Source organism: Entelurus aequoreus, linkage group LG13 (assembly GCF_033978785.1).
Source record: "Entelurus aequoreus isolate RoL-2023_Sb linkage group LG13, RoL_Eaeq_v1.1, whole genome shotgun sequence".
Lineage (NCBI taxonomy): Eukaryota > Metazoa > Chordata > Actinopteri > Syngnathiformes > Syngnathidae > Entelurus > Entelurus aequoreus.
Window position 1 is genome coordinate 65,674,639 of NC_084743.1, and position 21,863 is coordinate 65,696,501.

Here is a 21,863-nt window from a genome sequence, read left to right on the forward strand (position 1 = left end):
GTAGTTTCATACAGATTTATTTAAACAGTTAGATTTAGTTTGTTTATTACAAGTTTTTCTCTCTGCTTTCCTGAAAATAGGATGGCAGACATGGACGCTGAGACCCCCACCACCCCCACACAGGCCATGACTGATGAGGACGAGCCCCTTTTCAGCAACCTTGACTTGTTCCTCTTCTCCCTGATCGTCTGCATTGTCATCTATTGGTTCATGTCCCGCAAGAAGCCTGAATCCATTCCTGAATTCAAGAAGCTTGAAACAATGTGAGTGTTCACTAAAAAAAACAAAAACTTTTTTTTAAAGAAATATCAAAAGTTACTGTCGCTTGATTATAACTTGTCGGATAAATTGATGATGCAAAATGATACTCACTGATTATAATTGCATTAGCATGTTTTTCATTACGAGTGTCCCAATCTGATATATCCTATTATATTAGCTTGCGTCTAAAATGTCCAATACAAGCAGTCCTGCAGTGGGTTTACTTGTGCAAAGCTGGACAGCCAGTTAACATCTATATGTCTAAATGTTTTACTCATATTCAAAGAAGACATGATGAACACAAAGTAGATAAAGTCTCCCAAGCAGAAGCGTATTAGGAAGTATCCAGTAATAAACGTGTCTGCATTTTTCAACGTACTGGTTCATGAGCTTAACTTAATGAATGATAGTGGCCACTAGGTGTCGCCATAAAACCACTCCACCAACTCAGAGGCAATGCAGCAGTTTACCAGCTCAGTATGTCAATAGCTGCAGTAGCTAGTTACCTCTCTGTGGTCAATGAGCTGCTGAAAGTAGTTATTTACAATAATATCGCCAACAATTGGTCATTATTTAGGTCGCAACATGTAAATGGAGTGTTGTTGGCAATTTTTAGATGTTTTGGATGCAATAGAAGCAATGTCTACCATTAGCTTCATCGTTAGCGACCTCAAACTTCCCGTATATTACAAACTAGGATGCATAAAAAAATACCTATTTATTCTTGTCTTACATAGAAACTGTGAATGATCGGCAAAATTCCCCCCAAACAGTGCAGTTCCCCTTCAAAGACAGCATAAGTCCATTTCAGATTGTTGATAATAAATAGGTTAGTCATCTACCATTGTTCTGTTTGACTCATTTCACTTGATGAAGCCTTTTATAACATTTCACCCTACAAAATAATGAAAGTATGTATGTTTCGTGATAATATCGATTTGGATCAATATCTGTATTTGCCAATACGTAAGGCTCTATAATCGGTATTGTATTGGAAATGAAAAACTTGTACTGGGTCGCCCTTAGTCATTACAAGACAATTACTCAAAACGATAATGTACAAACTCCAAAACCAGTGAAGTTGGCACGTTGTGTAAATGTTAAATAAAAACTGAATGCAATGATTTGCAAATCCTTTTCAGCCTATATTCAATTGAATAGACTGCAAAGACAAGATATGTAATGTTTGAACTGAAAAACATTGGGGTTTTTTTTGCCAATATTAGCTCATTTGGAATTTGATGCCTGCAACATGTTTAAAAAAAGCTGGCACAAGTGGCTCATCAAACACTTATTTGGAAAATCCCACAGGTGAACAGGCTAATTGGGAACAGGTGGGTGCCATGATTGGGTATAAAAGCAGCTTGCAAGAAATGCTCAGTCATTCACAAACAAGGATGGGGCGAGAGTCACCACTATGTCAACAAATGCGTGAGCAAATTGTCAAACAGTTTAAGAACAACATTTCTCAACGAGCTATTGCAAGGAATTTAGGGATTTCACCATCTACGGTCTGTGATATCATCAAAAGGTTCAGAGAATCTGGAGAAATCACTGCACGTAACATTGAATTCCCGTGACCTTGGATCTCTCAGGCAGTACTCCATCAAAAAGTGACATCAGTGTGTAAACGATATCACCACATAGGCTCAGGAACACTTCAGAAAACCACTGTCAGTAACTACAGTTGGTCGCTACATCTGTAAGTGCAAGTTAAAACTCTACTGTGCAAAGCGAAAGCCATTTATCAACAACACCCAGAAACGCCGCCGGCTTCGCTGGGCCCGAGCTAATCTACGATGGACTGATGCAAAGTGAAAAAGTGTTCTGTGGTCTGACGAGTCCACATTTCAAGTTGTTTTTGGAAACTGTGGACGTCGTGTCCTACGGAACAAAGAGGTAAAGAACCATCCGGATTGTTCTTGGCGCAAAGTTGAAAAGCCAGCATCTGTGATGGTATGAGGGTGTATTAGTGCTCAAGGCATGGGTAACTTACACATCTGTGAAGGCACTATTAATGCTGAAAGGTACATACAGGTTTTGGAGCAACATATGTTACTATCCAAGCATTTTTCATGGACTCCCCTGCTTATTTCAGCAAGACAATGCTAAGCCACGTGTTACAACAGCGTGGCTTCGTAGTAAAAGAGTGTGGGTACTAGACTGGCCTGCCTGTAGTCCAGACCTGTCTCCCATTGAAAATGTGTGGCGCATTATAAAGCGTAAAATATGACAACAGAGACCCCGGACTGCTGAGCAACTTAAGCTGTACATCAAGCAAGAATGGGAAAGAATTCCACCTGAAAAGCTTCAAAAATTTGTCTCCTCAGTTCCCAAACGTTTACTGAGTGTTGTTAAAAGGAAAGGCCATGTAACACAGTGGCAAAAATGCCCCTGTGCCAACTTTTTTGCAATGTGTTACTGCCATTAAATTCTAAGTTAATGATTATTTTCAAAAAAAAAATTAAGTTTCTCAGTTCAAACATAACATATCATGTCTTTGCAGTCTATTCAATTGAATTTTAATTGAAAAGGATTTGCAAATCATTGTATTCTGTTTTTATTTACAAATTACACAACATGCCAACTTCACTGGTTTTGGGTTTTGTACACAAATGTAGGTCTCATACTTATAAATGGACAAAAACAAGATTCAACACGATCTGGTGTCAGATTCCTTAACGGCAGCCGCACTGTGGCCTAGTGGTTAGCCTCACAGTCAGAAGATCGAGAATTTGAATCTCCGTTTGGGCATCTCTGTGTGGAGTTTGCATGTTCTCCCAGTCCATGCATGGGTTTTGCTGCCACATTCCAACAACATGCTTGATAGGTTGATTGAAGACACTAATTGTTCAAAGGTGTATATATAAATGTGAGCAGGTGTCTATGTGCCCTGTGATTGGCTGGTGAACAGGTTCAGGGTGTAGTACCCCACCAATGTTGACATTTAATATTTATTGTACACATTTTTACAACATTAGAAAACATTAGTAAAACAGAGGCTTCTCGGAGGGTGAGATAACTCCTGGAAGTTACTGGTTTAGAATGGCCAAAGGTAAAGAGGTCTATGTCCAAGTTAAAGGAAATGGCGGGCTGTCTTCTTTTTGTGGATTTATTACAATCTTTACAAGCTGGGTAACATTTGCTGTGGTCTGGAACAACATGGCACACAAACAACTATCAGAAATGCAGCCAATATTACACAGAGGACTTAAGTAAAGGAAATTAAATGTGCTCAAATATACCTACAAACGAGGCAAAATTATGCAATATGTACATGCAGTTAGCCTAAATAGCACGTTAACATCGATTAGCTTGCAGTCATGCACTGACCAAATATGCCTGATTGGCACTCCAACAAGTCAATAACATCAACAAAGCTCACCTTTGTGCATTCACGCACAGCATAAAAGGTTTGGTGGACAAACACGTCTTTCTGTGGCGGCGTCAGAGACATTGTACATGTAAACAAACTGTGGTGAGTTCAATGACGGCCGAAATTAGGACAAAACATCTATCCATCCATTTTCTACCGCTTGTCAGCGCTCGCCAAATACTCTCATCAGTGAAGCATGTTTAATACAAACAGTGGGATTTCTAACAATTAGGAATGTTTGTGTCATGTTTGTCATCCTACAGAAACAATATTAAAACCAACATTTTTTTTTTTCCCCTCAACTTTTTCCATATTCATACATTTTTGAAAAATCTCCAGGGAGCCACTAAGGCAGCGCTACGGCTCGCCGACCCCTGCATTAGGCAAACACAGGCAGTTACCCGGGGCCCCAAAACGTCACATAAATACGATTTATAAAGATGCATTATATTTCAAATACATATTTATTTTTGTCTGAATTTGTGGGAGGAGTTCAAGTACCTCGTAGTCTTGTTCACGAGTGAGGGAAGAGTGGATCGTGAGATCGACAGGCGGATCAGTGCGGCGTCTTTAGTAATGCGGACGCTGTGTCGATCCGTTGTGGTGAAGAAGGAGCTGAGCCGGAAGGCAAAGCTCTCAATTTACCGGTCGATCTACGTTCCCATCCTCACCTATGCTCATGAGCTTTGGGTTATGACCAAAAGAACAAGATCACGGGTACAAGCGGCCGAAATGAGTTTCCTCCGCCGGGTGGCGGGTCTCTCCCTTAGAGATAGGGTGAAAAGCTCTGTCATCCGGGAGGAGCTCAAACTAAAGCCGCTGCTCCTCCACTTTGAGAGGAGCCAGATGAGGTGGTTCGGGCATCTGGTCAGGATGCCACCCGAACGCCTCCCTAGGGAGGTGTTAGGGCACGTCCGACCGGTAGGAGGCCACGGGGAAGACCCAGAACACGTTGGGAAGACTATGTCTCCCGGCTGGCCTGGGAACGCCTCGGGATCCCCCTGGAGGAGCTGGACAAAGTGGCTGGGGAGAGGGAAGTCTGGGCTTCCCTGGTTAGGCTGCTGCCCCCGTGACCCGACCTCGGATAAGCGGAAGAAAATGGATGGATGGATGGATGGATGGAATTTGTGTACTTAAAAATACACCAAAAGGCTCAATCCATCATGATTGTTTGGACAGCTCCCCCTTTCTTCTAACGCTATGGACTAATACATGATTGCGGAGGACGTTCGGAAACACTTATTAGCGGAGTTTTGAGAATTAGTTGCAATGAAAATAAAGCGCAGAAGAGGAGAAGGCGAGAAAAAAACGATTTTATCAGAACTAGCCATGGTGTCAACAGTCAAGCATTTTCTAAGTGACACTGAATTAGGTGTTGGACAACAACAGCAGCAGCATTTCAGCTGTAGGATGCAGAGCTGTAGTGGAGAGTGACACTTTGTCACAAATAAGTGAGTATTGAAGCCCTCCACATAGTGAAGTATCGTAACCGAGGACATTGTAACATGTAGTGCAAGCGAAGGAGACACTTGAGAGACACTTTTTAGTTGCCAACAGCCTCGTCTAGAGGGGTCTTGTTCCCACGCGACCACCTTCAGGAGCTTCATTTCATGCACTTGCGGCCTTCACAATAATAATGCTGTACGTCACATCCGGTCCAACTGTGCAATCTTAAAAATGGTCTCCGATAAATGGTCATAGTTTCTCTCAATAACCGTAAAACTTGGGATCACTGGCATAAAAAAAAACAAAATTATTAATATGCAGCTTGCCTGGTAGTTTTTAGCAACCAGTGGTAAATTGCACTACATTTAGAAGTTATACTGTATTTTCTGGAAAGTGTGGCTGTATTGAAAGAATATAATCTAAGAAGGCACTATGGAACGTCTAAGAAAAACAAAGACAAGAATATGAACACGGAACAAAGGCTACAGAAGGTGGAAGAATTAAAACAAGGTCTTAAGTCTCGGCAGGCTCTGTTCATTAAAGCCACATCACAAAGCTACGCTGTCGTTTGATAACTGACACCATGTTTAACTATAATTGTAATATTTCAATGATGATAAATAAATGTGTTATGGCAGTATGCAGATTTCATCAATGCGGTGGTTTGTGGAAACAATTGGTTGCTTTTCCAAGCATTTTTAATAAACTGCCAAAGTTATGCTAAACAGGAAGTGCTTAAAGTTGAATTGCTTTGTAAAAACACTGAGATGAAGTCGTGTTCTTCATTGGGGTTTTTTAAACTGCACCAATTTTTTCCTCAGAGTTTTCAACTTATGTCAAGTGTTTTGACAAGAGGATTATTTGTAGTATGTACATTTTCAGAATATACTTGTTCTATTTTTGGCCAAAGTAAGACAAAGAAAAGAATCTGAAGTTGTCTTTATTTTTAAGTTATTATGCCATGATTTTACCAGTCCGGCCCACGGGGAAATAGATTTTCCTTCATGCGGCCCTTTAGCTGAAATTAGTTTGACACCCCTTGTCCACGCAGCACTGCAACACCTGCAGTGAGCTAACTGGTCCAAAAGATGGCACCATAGCACAAACATTAACACACCCATTCAGTGTCTTTGCTTGATTTTTGTAAACTATTTGCATTGTGGCCGTCAGCGAAGAAAAATGCATAAATTAGCCGCACCATTTTATGAGCCGCAGGGTTCAAAGCCTAGGAAAAAAGTTGCTCCTTGCAGTCTGGAACTTACCGTATTTTTCGGAGTATAAGTCGCTCCGGAGTATAAGTCGCACCGGCCGAAAATGCATAATAAAGAAGGAAAAAAACATATATAAGTCGCACTGGAGTATAAGTCGCATTTTTTGGGGACATTTATTTGATAAAACCCAACACCAATAATACAATTTGAAAGGCAATTTAAAATAAATAAAGAATAGTGAACAACAGGCTGAATAAGTGTACGTTATATGACGCATACAGTAAATAACCAACTGAGAACGTGCCTGGTATGTCAACGTAACATATTATGGTAAGAGTCATTCAAATAACTATAACATATAGAACATGCTATACGTTTACCAAACAATCTGTCACTCCTAATCGCTAAATCCGATGAAATCTCATACGTCTAGTCCAGGGGTCGGCAACCTTTACCACTCAAAGAGCCATTTTGGCAAGTTTCACAAATGAAAGAAAATAATGGGAGCCACAAAAAAAAAATTTAAATTTAAAATGAAAAACACCGCATACAAAGCTTAAATTGCTTTGTGCTATGTTAACCAGGGGTCTCAGACACACGCACCGGCACGCACTTTAACATGGAAATTTGATGTTAGTGCGGCCCGCGAGTTTTGAATGAATGGCGCTTGATAGCGTCATACTTGCCAACCCTCTCATTATTTCCGGGACACTCCCGAATATCAGGGCGTGATGGCACTGCTTTTGGCGCCCTCTACAGCCTGCCCAAACAGTGTACCTGCTCGACCACATGTAGAATGCAGCTTCAGCTAGCTCACGTAAGTGACAGAAAGGCGTACTAGGTCAGCAGCCACACAGCTTACACTGACGGTAGCCGTATAAAACAACTTTAACACTGTTACGTTACAAATATGCGCCACACTTTGAACCCACACCAAAAAAGAATGACAAACACATTTCTGGAGAACATCTGCACTGTAACACAACATAAACACAACACAACAAATACCCAGAATCCCATGCAGCACTAACTCTTCCGCTCAACCGACGCACGGAGGGGGGGGGGGCTTATGTGTGGGGGGGTTTGGTGGTAGCGGGGGTGTATAATCTAGACCGGAAGAGTTAGGACTGCATGGGATTCTGGGTATTGGTTGTGTTGTGTTTATGTTGTGTTACGGTGGGATGTTCTCCAGAAATGTGTTTTTCATTATTTTTTGGTGTGGGTTCACAGTGTGGCGCATATTTGTAACGTAACAGTGTTATAGTTGTTTTATACGGCTACCGTCAGTGTAAGCTGTGTGGCTGATGACTAAGTATGCTTTGCTGTCTCCTACGTGTACAAGTAAAAGCTACATACAACATGTGGCCGGGCTGGCACGCTGTTTGTAAATGCTATAGAGAACAATTACTGCAGTGCAATAAGGGCACACCCTTAATTTAGTAATTAGAGTGAAAATAGGATTATATTTGCCCTGGGAGTTATCTAGGAGAGGCACTGAGATCCATAAGTCTCCTGGGAAAATCGGGGAGGTCGGCAAAGAGGCCGCATGCGGCTCCGGAGCCGCGGGTTGCCGACCCCTGGTCTAGTCTCTTACGTGAATGAGCTAAATAATATTATTTGATATTTTACGGTAATGTGTTAATAATTTCACACATAAGTCTCTCCTGAGTATAAGTCGCACCCCCGGCCAAACTATGAAAAAAACTGCGACTTATAGTCCGAAAAATACGGTACGGTAAGCTGAGCGACTGAAGAAACCGTCGAGTTTGTAATATCTTGACCTGGCAGGATTACCACAGGGATGACCATGGGGAAGTCTCTTAGGCTATATGTGCAGAGGCAGGGTTACAGGAAGGAAGCATAAAATGAAAGCCTGCTCTCCCCCTATTTAAGAGAGTGATGATTACCTAAGTGTTTCGAAGGGGGGCGTAGTCTTCCATGTATTTCCTGTGCTTTTGTTTTTGGCCCTGAACTCACGAGAAGGCGGTGAGCCAAGCGTCTTTTGTGAGGCCTCTCCAAAGGTGGAAAGTTGAGGCGAAAGACAAGCAACCCTTTCTTTCCCCCCCAGTTACTTTTCCCCCAATGTTTCCCCTCTTCCCTGCCTTTTTTCTTTTGTGCGTGTGCGCGTTAGCCGAACCACTCTGCCATTGGAGCAAGGCCTTGTCACAAATGGAATCCTTTTATGATAAATGTAGTTGCCATAGCAATGGCATCCCCCCTCTCTTCTCCAGTGAGGTGGGGGCTGGGAGGAAGGAAACAAAAAAAAACAACTACCATTCAGCCCCCCCTTCTCCCGTCAGTGGTCGAGGGGCTTTGGTTAGTTGACTAGCCAAATCCTCGGAATGGATCTTGTAGACTTTTTCGTGCCTAACACCTTTCAGGCTGGAGAGGAAAAGGGGGCGGGGATGAGGGAGAGAGGCATTTTCAGCCCCAGAGTGGTTCAGTGTGTGTCGGCGGGAGTCAAAAGTGCGGGTCTGCAGCTCTGCTACATTTTATGGGAAAGTCAGTTTCCCACCATTGTGTCCAGGCACTGACAGGGCTCACGCTGTTGTTGAGGACTATGAGAAACAGACGTAACAGGATTCCGGGAGCAGCACAGGAAGAGACTGAGTTCAGATAATGTTGGAGCCGCCGAGGTAAAGGCAGACCTCTCTTTGTGGAGCTTTTCAGCGTCTTTCTGGTGGACCGTCTTGTGGTTGTCAAGTGTCGACAACCTGCTTTTTGTGGCGTGCGGCGGTTCCTTGCCATTGGCGATAGTGGCTGTGCTGAGTTGCAGGGCTACATGCCATGGGCTGTGTTTTCTCCCTGCCAGAGGACAGGAGAGATGCTGCCGAGAGGTTAGTAACCTGCTTGCTATAACCGATGCTTCGTTTATACCTCATGACGCCCTTTGACGTGCATGTCGGTGAAACCGATTTGGTTTCCCCCCCAATGTTTTACAGAAAGTTGCAGAACAGATAATGAAAAAATATGTTTGACTGCACAATGTAGTGTTCAGCCTGATGAAAAACATAGCTTACACAAGACTCACGTGGTCACACTGGGCATGGGTCAGTGAGCGTGTTCGACTAAACACCAAAATGGTTTAAAAGCATGTTTCTCCACGCTCAGTTTCACATGCGGGTGTCAAACGTTCTAACTCGACCCAAGAAAAAATGAAAAATACTTTTAGGTTTCCGCTTTGTTTTGTGACAGAGAGACACAAGAATGTCAAGGGAGAGAGAGAAGAGCAAAATGTTTTAGCTGGCTGCTGCACAACAAAAATCGGTGTTTTGTTCAAGAACTTTCTCCAGACAATACTAGTTTCCCCCATGTGCTCAGTTGGTTACATCGGTGCAGACTTTTCCTAGACCATCTGAGATAACGTTCTGAAAGTCTCTCTGTTAAATCTCCCAGGAATGCTTTAGCTTGAGGGCAGACGTCTGCTTTTACGTTTCAATCCGGAGTACAAGTGTTAACCACAGGAGCCTCTTTTATGGTGTTTGGCCTCCAATTCTCATGTCTGAATTGTAATTGGTTCCTTAAGTTTTAAGGCAATTTGGCTAAGCTGGGCATTCTGGATAAATGAGGATTTATTAGCATTATACATGTCCAATTGAAGGCCTGCAAATCTCATTAAGTACCGTATTTTCTGGACTGTACAGCGCACCACTATATAAGCTACATTTCTGAAGAAAAATAGTGTTTCCATATATTAGCTGCACCAGACTATAAGCCGCAGATATATACGTTGTGAAATGAGTTATCTACACAGAACAATTTTGTAAATGTTACATACCTATAATCGTTTCCAAACGATGTCTGTAATACGGCAGTAAAACGGCTGATCAATCAGCTAAACAGAACGTCTTGGTGAATTTACTTAGGGATTTACAAGACTGCACTGCAAAAAGTCAGTGTTGAAAAACAAGAAAGAAAAAAAAAAATAGGGGTATTTTATTTGAACTAAGCAAAATTATCTGCCAATAGAACAAGAAAATTTGGCTTGTCGAGACTTTCCAAAACAAGTAAAATTAGCTAACCCAAAAATACCTTAAAATAAGTATATTTTTACTGATAACAAGTGCACTTTTCTTGGTAGAAAAAAAAGAGCTTTTTGCTCAATATGTTGAAAAATATTCTTAAATTAAGTAAATGCTAGAGCCATTATCTTGACATATTGATATGCGCTCTGCATCATGATTTTTTTTTTCATGCTTGTAGTAAGCAATTACTTTAAAAAAATAGTTTTATACTTGTGAGTGTTGATGACACAGCTTTGCAACAGTTGATATTCTAGTTTCAAGCATGTTTTACTCAATATAGGTCATAAAATCTCAGCAACAAGCTGCAATATCTTACTGAGATCATTTAGGACCAAAACCCTTAAAACAAGTAAAACACTCTAACATAAAATCTGCTTAGTGAGAAGAATTATCTTATCAGACAGAAAATAAGGAAATATCACCCTTATTTGAGATATTTAATAATACTTAGATTTCAGTTTTTGCAATGTGATACAATACAAAAAGAATGGCATTGTAAGTTAATAATACTAACACAGACATTCATAAACGTGTTGGCATAATAGCTAATACTCGTCACTCCAACTTCATTACATTACGATAGCACATACAAGTATGCATGAAAACACTCCTACAGACATCACACATGGGACGGTTTAGTAAGTAAGAATTGTTTTAGTTGTATTGTAAACTTTACAAAAATTGCTTGGTGTGATGAATGAAGAATCCATACGAGTAGAAACACTATGGACAATTAGAAGACGGAAAGGCACTAGTACTTCCAGTTCAAAGTTTTTAAACGGCAGGAAACACTGTAGCCATTCACCCAGCAGCACGTGCAGTGAGAGAATTTGTCCAAAAGATAGTGCCATAGCACAAACAATAACACACCATTTCAATGTATTTGCATGAGTTTTAATGAAAACTATTTGCATTAAGACTGTGCGCAAAGAAAAATCCATAAATAAGCCGGATGGTTCAAAGCGTTGGAAAAAAGTCTGGCTCTTACAATATTTGATATTGTTTCAGATTAGCTGGTGGATGACATGATTGATATAAAAGCAAGTATCAGAAGACTGGTTAAAGCAAGGCAGACATTTTTTCACACCACCGTCTCAAGAAGGGAGCTCTTAGCTCCAAACGTAACTTGGTAAAGGGCTTGAAAGAGGAGAACCTGACCTACATGACCACAGACATGGGTGAGCACCTTGAAGCTCTATAAACTGCATCAAGCGTTCTCTTGGAAACAGAACATAAATATAGCAGTGTCAAAGAAAGCTTTTTACGAATTAATCACGATTCTTATTTGTAACGATTCGTAATACATTTTTTTGTTTTTGTTTTTTAAATCTGTCCTGTCCAGCCACTCAGGCAAATCATATTGTTGATGTATATGTCCATATTTGCTGTACATATTTATTTTAGAAAAGAGAAGTGGCACCCAGTGTTATTAAAAGTTTTAATTTTGAATCTAGAATCGTTTTGAATCGAATCAAACATGGGGTGCCCAAAGATTCACAGTGCTAATAAATTACTGTAGGAATATACAGTAAAAATGTTACATACATGAGAGATGAACGGTCTTGGTCAAATGTCAAGTTTCTGGACTTTAAGTTGGCATTTTTTGTCTATTGAACTTCATTAACAAGCGAGAATGTCTAATGAATAACAAATTCACGCGTCAATAGATACTTACACTATATTGCCAAAAGTTTTTGGCCACCTGCCTTGACTCGCATAAGAACTTGAAGTGCCATCCCATTCCTAACCCATAGGGTTCAATATGATGTTGGTCCACCTTTTGCAGCTATTACAGCTTCAACTCTTCTGGGAAGGCTGTCCACAAGGTTGCGGAGTGTGTTTATAGGAATTTTCGACCATTCTTCCAAAAGCGCATTGGTGAGGTCACACACTGATGTTGGTCGAGAAGGCCTGGCTCTCCGTTCTAATACATTCCAAAGGTGTTCTATCGGGTTCAGGTCAGGACTCTGTGCAGGCCAGTCAAGTTCATCCACACCAGACTCTGTCATCCATGTCTTTATGGACCTTGCTTTGTGCACTGGTGCACAGTCATGTTGGAAGAGGAAGGGGCCCGCTCTAAACTGTTCCCACAATGTTGGGAGCATGGAATTGTCCAAAATGTTTTGGTATCCTGGAGCATTCAAAGTTCCTTTCACTGGAACTAAGGGGCCAACTCCTGAAAAAATAATTCCTCCTCCACAATGCAGTCCGAAATGTAGCGTTCTCCTGGCAACCTCCAAACTTGCCAGATGGAAAAAGCGTGATTCATCACTCCAGATAACGCGTCTCCACTGCTCTAGAGTCCAGTGGCGACATGCTTTACACCACTGCATCCAATGTAGACTTAGACTTCATTTTCATTGTCATTCAAATTTGAACTTTACAGTACAGATAAGAACGAAATTTCATTTCATTTGTATTGGTGATGTATGGCTTAGATGCAGCTGCTCGGCCATGGAAACCCATTCCATGAAGTTCTCTGCGTACTGTACGTGGGCTAATTGGAAGGTCATGTGAAGTTTGGAGCCCTGTAGCAACTGACTTTGCAGAAGGGCTTTGCACTATGCGCTTTAGCATCCGCGGACCCCTCTCTTGTCAGTTTACGTGGCCTACCACTTTGTGGCTGAGTTGCTGTTGTTCCCAAACTCTTCCATTTTCTTATATTAAAGCCGACAGTTGACTTTGGAATATTTAGGAGCGAGGAAATTTCACGACTGGATTTGTTGCACAGGTGGCATCCTATGACAGTTCCACGCTGGAAATCACTGAGAGCGGCCCATTCTTTCACAAATGTTTGTAGAAACAGTCTCCATGCCTAAGTGCTTGATTTTATACCCCTGCGGCCGGGCCGAGTGATTAGGACACCCGATTCTGATCATTTGGATGTGAGGCCAAATACTTTTGGCAATATAGTGTATGTTCATATGTTATTATGCCTAACATTATACGCACTTTTTTTAACACCGTCATTTTCATTCCTCAATGCAGCTGCACCCTCAGCCCCTGTGATCCTGAATGAAGCGGCACTACCTTTTTATTTTTCTGTATTACCTCAGTTTGCTTCTGATGTCTGTTGCTTTGATTTGAGCACATCCTTTTGTCACTTTTGTCACTTACTGCTTTGGTTGTGCACCACTGAACAACATTGTGGTATGGTCTGTAGTGATAAGATATCGCTCAAAACTTGTCGCAATGATGTAATCTGCTAAATTGTTAACTATTGTGTGTATGTAAGTGTGTGTGTACTGTATATATATATATATATATATATATATATATTTTATTTTATTTATTTTATTTTTTTTATTTTTTTTATTTTTTTATTATTATTTTATTTTTTTTCATTACAAAAAATCTGAATCATGTTATTGCACATTTCCTCAGAGCATTGTTTATGCATGCCTTCGTCAATGTTATCCTAATACGTTCAACATGTTTTGTCCTGCAGAGCGCCCACAACGAGAGAGACGAGTTTCATTGAGAAAATGAAGAAAACGGTAAGTCTTGTTGATTCCAACAATGCCGTGTTGAAGATTGTCAATGTTAATAATGATGTCCATTGGTGGTAACATTTTAGCAATGTAGTGGGGCCAAAGTAGCTCAGTCAGGTACTTTTTGGGGGAGTTTTGCCCACCATCCACAATTATTATGAGACAAGAACATGCAGGCCTTTTCTTTTTCTGTGAAATGTAGTATAAAAAAATAGTTGGTAACAAATGGGGAAATGGGGATACAACCATTTCCATTTTTAAAGCACTCTATTTTGGTAATTTTAAGCATTTCTGTAACTTCTTTCCAAGGCGCATTGTTTTGCCATACATTTGTTGCGATGCTCTCTGTGAAAACAATGCCAACCACAATGGGGAAGAGAGCAATTTCTGTGTTTGCTACCACTAAAGGCAGAATTGGTGAGAGCCTTGGAGTGTTATCACGTAGCACTATTGCTAGACGTTTCAAATAACAACAAAAAACAGCAACTTGCACCGGAATGCTGACTGATGGGATGGTTGTATCTTTCAGTACTATGGCTCTCCTTGAGCTGCAAATTCCAAATAACCCTCACTTCTCAGATAAAAAAATGCTGCAATGGCCTTATGCTGCCTTTTTTGTTGTTGTTGAGAGCCATATAATATCAAGTCAAAAGCATCTGGCTTTTTAAAGTTAACCAACTTTTCTGCTATACAGGTGAGATGCATGATTTATACTCCAAGGCGTTCTTAACCTTTTTAGCCCAATGTTTCCACTACAGAGGGCCCCCACTCAAATATTAACACTGAATTAGTCATTTTACTGTTGATTTTAATCGATTTCAATAATTATATCTAACCTACTTATAGCTTAACATGATAAACCTTGTCAAATGATGTAAAACCATGTTTTTTAATTTAATCTCCAAAAATATTATCAAAGCTTAGGTCAGGCTGATTAGAAAAATAAATACTAATCATTCTTACTGCAAAAATAGGAATTCATGAAACAGATGAAAAATAAATTGACATACTATTACACAGTGCTAAAATATATACAGTATATTCTAGCTTAAAAAATAATAAATGTATAATAATAATAATGTTTCTTAAATAAACTAAAATTGAAGTGCAAATGAAAATACAGCGTTCACCAATGTAGTCATAATTTTTGCGCTTAAGGAATTTTGATAAGACTTTAGCTCAAGACTTCTTCCGTTTGTTTTGATAGTGTCATTACTGCCACAAGTGGTGGAAAAGTGAATTGCAACTGCAAAAATAGGAACTCATGAATCTAAAGACAAATAAATTGACATACAATTTACACAGTGCTAAAATATATACAGTATATTCTAGCTTAAAAAATAATACATATTAATGTTTCTTAAATAAACAAAAATTTAAGTGCAAATGAAAATACAGCTTTCACCACTTTAGTCATAATTTTTGCGCTTAAGGAATTTCTATAAGACTTTAACTCAAGACTTCCACATTACTGCCACAAGTGGTGGAAAAGTGTATTGCAACTGAGTACCACTGAGGCCCATACAGACCACAACTGAGAAACAGATATTTTTGGGCAACCCTCGAGGGCGTGCTCGCTACCCAACAATGGACCCTGGCTCCATGGTTAAGAAACATTGAGCTAAGGATGAACTTTTTTTCACTCAAAGACGTTACAGAAGCAGCTCAAGCTTCTTCTTTATTTCATGGCCGGTCGCAACCAACGTTACTGGCGTCTCAAGGTGGCTGCTCGCGAGTGGTCAGGGGAGCAGTGTGAGCAAGGTCATGTGTTGTGACGCCAGAAAAAGTAGTTCCTCAGTGCTATCTCTTACAATAACAATGTGGCTATAGCTTGGCTAATATGCAGGCCAAGGCGTGTAAATGGAGTTTGGCGGTTTTCCAATGTTTTTAACACACCTTATTTACACACAGATTAATCCATTTATCTGCATTGTAAGCTGCCTCGTACTAGCGGTTTTTCACTATTTAGAATGCACATAAAGAGAAATACATGTGTGTTCTTGTCTTTTTATAGGGATTGTGGATGGACAACATTAACACAAAAGTGCAGTCTCTTTTAAGGACGAGATTAAAACAGTGATTCTCAAACTGGTATGTGTACCACTACTGGTACGCAAAAGAATCACTTGATTAAAGTTTATTCAGAGTGTTACTGTTCAAACTGTGTGTAATGTTACAGTGGCCAAAAATATTAAAAATTAGAGATGTCCGATAATGGCTTTTTTGCCGATATCCGATATTCCGATATTGTCCAACTCTTAATTACCGATTCCGATATCAACCGATACCGTTATACTGTATATACAGTCATGAAATTAACAAATTATTATGCCTAATTTTGTTGTGATGCCCCGCTGGATGCATTAAACAATGTAACAAGGTTTTCCAAAATAAATCAACTCAAGTTATGGAAAAAAATGCCAACATGGCACTGCCATATTTATTATTGAAGTCACAAAGTGCTTTTTTTTTTTTAACATGCCTCAAAACAGCAGCTTTGAATTTGGGACATGCAGGGGGTGTATAGTGTAGCGTCCCGGAAGAGTTAGTGCTGCAAGGGGTTCTGGGTATTTGTTCTGTTGTGTTTATGTTGTGTTACGGTGCGGATGTTCTCCCGAAATGTGTTTGTCGGTCTTGTTTGGTGTGGGTTCACAGTGTGGCGCATATTTGTCACAGTGTTAAAGTTGTTTATAAGGCCACCCTCAGTGTGACCTGTATGGCTGTTGACCAAGTATGCGTTGCATTCACTGGTGTGTGTGAAAAGCCATAGATATTATGTGACTGGGCCGGCACGCAATGTTCCTTGACTGCACTTAAATGTAGAATATATTTAAATTATTTATATATTATATATATAATTTATATATTATAGTATTTATTATTATTACTGTCTATTGTGAGCGAACTGTGGTGCTGAGTTTCCCCCAGGGATCAATAAAGTACTTTCTACTTCTCCCTACGTCCGTGTACCACTCCGTACAGCGGCGTTTTATAAAGTAATACATTTTACTTTTTGAAACCGATACCGATAATTTACGATATTACATTTTAAAGCATTTATCGTTATCTATTAAATATACTTGTTTTTTTTACTTGTTTTTAATGAATACTTAGAACTACAACAATACTGTATTTTAATTTTCGTCTTTATGGTGGTTGTGGGAGAGCCAAGTTTTTTTCTGAGGTGGTACTTGGTGTAAAAAGTTTGAGAAACCACTAAACTTAAAGGGTCATCATAGGTTCAAGAAAACAAAGTGGATAAAGTGCTAGTCCGCTTCCTTAGCAGTGTACAGCATAGCCCCAAGTAAGACACCAAAATGAAAACTGAAACTAAATGAGAACACATCCAGGTTATTGTCTTGTGTATTACCCAGTATAGACCAGTATAGAGTGTACCCCGCCTCTCGCCCGAAGTCAGCTCGGGTAGGCTCCAGCTTACCCATGACCCTAATGAGAATAAGCGGTACAGAAAAAGTAGTTTGAGGGACAGTCTGCTTATGTAAATTTGCTCAAGGAACTTGAGACGCTTGAGGTATTAAGCCGGGTCTGTAATTTGCCTATTGGCCCAAAGTCTTTCTTACCCTTTAAGCTACAGACGAGAAGCCACAATAATAATGAACATGTTGTGTGATTGATAATTTTATGAGTGACTATCTTTGTAAAGGCGACGTAGAACGTGGTGCTTGTGTTGGGTTTCCTTTAATTGTGGTGTACCTAATGTAGCGTCTGCTCGGTGTGCGTCATCATGTGGTTATATGCGCTAGAAGTGTGGTGTATTCACACTCAAAATAACGGCTCTTGTGACCAGTAAGACTCAGAACACATGTCAACTTCAGTGCTGAACAGAGCAAGAGACAGACTCCCTGCTGGTACAACCGCGCTTACTTCATATTTTGGAGTAAGATGAGAGAATGTGGTTAAAATTGGTGTGGTTTGGGATAATGGGATTTTTTTTTGGGCCACTAATTGTTCAGACACAATGACGAAAGTGGAAAATAACGTTTTACCCGACTTCTTTTTTTGTCATGACTCTGTTGGTCTGTGTAGTGGATTTTAAAATTGTTCACCAGTTTTCTGTCAGCATGTGACTTTTTTTCACCCAACTACTATAAAAAGCTACCATATTTATAATAACCCTTACAGATCCCCCAAATGCGGTACTGTTATAGGTCCCGGGGGCCCAAAAGGGTTTCAATGCCTAAATCTCTAGATCAACTTTAAAGCTATCCATCCATATATCAAGTTTTTTAGGTTTCTTTTGTTTGTTTTATGGCAAAAACAAAAACTATGCATTATTCGTGCCCGCACGCGCAACATTTTTACTTAACCACATCTATTTAACTCTTATGCCACGACCAACTCACCAACATTGTTTTTACTACATGTAAGTTGTTGGTAGATTCCAAGCAACTACCACATGTCTGCTATAAATTATGGTACTTTGTGGTTCTCTGGTGGTACCTCAAGGTTGAGGGGTCAAATTACACCACCGATAGGATTTGCACGTATTTCAAAGGAAAATGTTTCGATTCATTTGGTTTTCATGGAAAAAGCATAATAAAAAACAGGTTTACAGTATATCGAAAAATGGCCATTATAAAAGGGAGTCAATGGGGGACAATAGGATCCCGGGGAACTCCAATGTATACTAATTCAATAGCTTGTGCTAAAAATAACTTAGTAAAGGACGGACAATGCAAATTCTGAGATTAATTTCATCCTGCTAACCTTTAAAATGAACCTTCTGTTGCATGATGTCATCTTCAAAGGCAATAAAAAGACCCAAAAAGGTCCCAGATCTCCCCAAGGGTAAACATATTTTTTCTTGTACATTATACGTTTTTAGTTATTTAATTTTAGGTTGGGATGGGATGTGCCTATCTGTTGATTTTCATGAAAAACGATAGAATCGCCATTGTCAATTATTGCCCGTTAATGCCGATCACAAACCCACATCCCCTCTGGCTGACACATTTATTTCTGACAAGCGGCTAGCTGTTAATTATGTGTCTCCATACACAGTGTGGTGCGGCTTCCCTAATCTAATAATAATCACCTCCATTAAAGAAAATAAACTGCATTTCTTAATAACTTAAATATCACATATCATTATCACTGGAAGATTAGGCTGAACATTTAACTCATGAGAGCAAGCTAGGAGAAATCGATGGTGTCTATACCAAGGGTAGTATCAGTATATGAGCGATATTAGAGGTATTAGGTAGATTTTTTTGTTGTTTTTGTTGATGTTTACAAACTCAGGGAATCATTTCTTAGACAAAGGAGGACTTTGAGGGAAAAAAAACTAAGGATTTAAATGAATAGTAGATAATAGTTTTTGCTATTGTTTAGTTACTGTGGACTATTGACTTTGCTATGCTCAAAGAATTGCATGTAATAAAATAGAATAAGGAACTAGTTTGAATATTGTTGAATTGGCAATAGCTCTGACCATAAAAAAATGGAAAAAATTACAGTTGACTTAATACACACGATCGGTATTGGCTGATCTCACTTGTGGATAATATAAAACATTGATCTGAACAGCCCTAATTTTAAAACCTTTCTTTCGTCAGATTGCATACACAATTTAGCATGCACTCATAATAGGAATTAATATCTTACCAAACATTGCATGCACTAGTTTGAACTCCTTTTGACAGGGTCAAATTACACATACAACACTTCAATTGGTCAAATGTCACGTCAAAAACACTTTTTGTGGCCGTCGACAAGCTTCTGTGATCATTATGGTGGGATATCAACTGGAGGTGTCCCCATCAAATCCTTTGAAAGGCCCACAATTAATAGGACATCCTTGCCCAGAGTATGTTAACTCGTGACTAGATATTATCGGCCGATAAATGCTTTAAAATGTAATATCGGAAATTATCGGTATCTGGTTTTTTATTATCGGTATCGGTTTTTTTTTAATGGTTTTTTATTAAATCAACATAAAAAACACAAGATACACTTACAATTAGTGCACCAAACCAAAAAAACTCCCTCCCCCATTTACACTCATTCATACTCATTCACACAAAAGGGTTGTTTCTTTCTGTTACTAATATTCTAGTTCCTACATTATATATCAATACAGTCTGCAAGGGATACAGTCCGTAAGCACACATTATTATGAGTGCTGCTAGTCCACTAATAGTACTAACCTTTAACAGTTAATTTTACTCATTTTCATTAATTACTAGTTTCTGTGTAACTGTTTTTATATTGTTTTACTTTCTTTTTTATTCAAGAAAATGTTTTTAATTTATTTATCTTATTTTATTTTATACATTTGTTTTAAAAGGACCTTATCTTCACCATACCTGGTTGTCCAAATTAGGCATAATAATGTGTTAATTCCACGACTGTATATATCGGTATCGGTTGATATCGGTATCGGTAATTAAGAGTTGGACAATATCGGAATATCGGATATCGGCAAAAAAGCCATTATCGGACATCCCTACTCGTGACTGTATATTTCGATTACCCTCTTATTGTTATTTCTGTCCATTGTCCCATCCCCTAGGGCAAGAACATCATTGTGTTCTATGGCTCTCAGACGGGCACAGCAGAGGAATTCGCCAACAGATTGTCTAAAGATGCTCAACGCTACGGCATGAAAGGAATGGCTGCTGACCCAGAGGAATACGAAATGGTATGTTATATTACCAAACAACATACAAACCTCCAGGGACCGACCAAATATCTGCATTGGTGTTTGTTTTTTGTTTTTTTGGTATCTGCTTGAATTAATTAATGGTAATATTTACCTCTATTGTCACCATTATTATCCTTTTAAATCCAACAATCATCAAAAGAGCGTCTGCTTTTTTTAATCCAATGGGCCCATTTTAAAACTGGTTATTTTGGCTCAGATGCAGCCGCTTCTCCCTGGCTGTAGCATTGTCCCGCCCACATCGCCATTTGATTGGTTACGCAAACCACGCACAAGTTAGAGGCAAAGCCAATCAAAAGTCGAGGTCTTTAGCAGGGTCCTCATTCTCAAACATACGGCGCAGAGAAAGGTGTAGAGCAGGGGTGCCCACACTTTTTCTGCAGGCGAGCTACTTTTCTATTGATCAAGTCGTGGGGATCTACCTCATTCATAGCTATATATAATTTATATTTACTTATTTATGAAAGATATGTTTTTGTTAACAAGTTAAAGGTGTTTAATGATAATGCAAGCATGTTTAACACATATAGTTAACATACTTGCCAACCCTCCCGTTTTTAGCGGGAGAATCCCGATATTCAGCGCATCTCCCGAAAACCTCCCGACAGAGATTTTCTCCCGACAAACTCCCGGTATTCAGCCGGAGCTGGAGGCCACGCCCCCCAAAAAAAAAGTCTGCCGCAGCTGCGATTGGACCTGACCAGCCTCCGGGTACAAGTACTGGAGTACCAATTGCTTGCCAGGGAAGATCTTCCCCAGGAAGCAAGGATTGACCGGTTTTGGGCCATGCTAGGGAGAGATGGAAGATTCCACACTCTCGTGCATTTGATGAAAGCACTTTTGTGCGTGCCACACAGCAATGCATCATCAGAGAGGGTGTTCAGCATGGTTAGAAAAATAGTGACAGAGAATAGAAAGAGGATGGACAATTCAACCCTTAACAAAGCATTGTACTTTCAAGTACAACAATGAGTAGATGAGTGTTGTGTGTGTGTGTGTGTGTGTGTGTGTGTGTGTGTGTGTGTGTGTGTGTGTGTGTGTGTGTGTGTGTGTGTGTGTGTGTGTGTGTGTGTGTGTGTGTGTGTGTGTGTGTGTGTGTGTGTGTGTGTGTGTGTGTGTGTGTGTGTGTGTGTATATGTGTAAATAAATGAACACTAAAATTCAAGTATTTATTTTATTTATATATATAATAAAATATATATATATATATATGTGTATATATATGTATATATATATGTATATATATATATATATATATATATATATATATACTGTATATATATACATATATATATACATGAAATACTTGAGTTGGTGAATTCTAGCTGTAAATATACTCTCCTCTTAACCACGCCCCTAACCACGCCCCCC

The 21,863-nt window shown here is 39.6% G+C and overlaps 1 protein-coding gene across 2 annotated transcripts in view; it reads left to right on the top strand.

Moving 5' to 3' along the window:
* Positions 1 to 21,863, top strand: part of porb (P450 (cytochrome) oxidoreductase b) — a 65,454-nt gene that overhangs the window by 18,547 nt on the left and 25,044 nt on the right. The window contains exons 2-4 of one of the 2 annotated variants that reach the window (XM_062068179.1): positions 81 to 263; positions 13,768 to 13,816; positions 20,343 to 20,471. In XM_062068179.1, the coding sequence (XP_061924163.1) occupies positions 81 to 263; positions 13,768 to 13,816; positions 20,343 to 20,471 (361 nt within the window). Of the gene's footprint in view, positions 1 to 80; positions 264 to 8,779; positions 9,132 to 13,767; positions 13,817 to 20,342; positions 20,472 to 21,863 lie in introns of those variants that run through there. The other variant, XM_062068180.1, reaches the window with a different exon arrangement.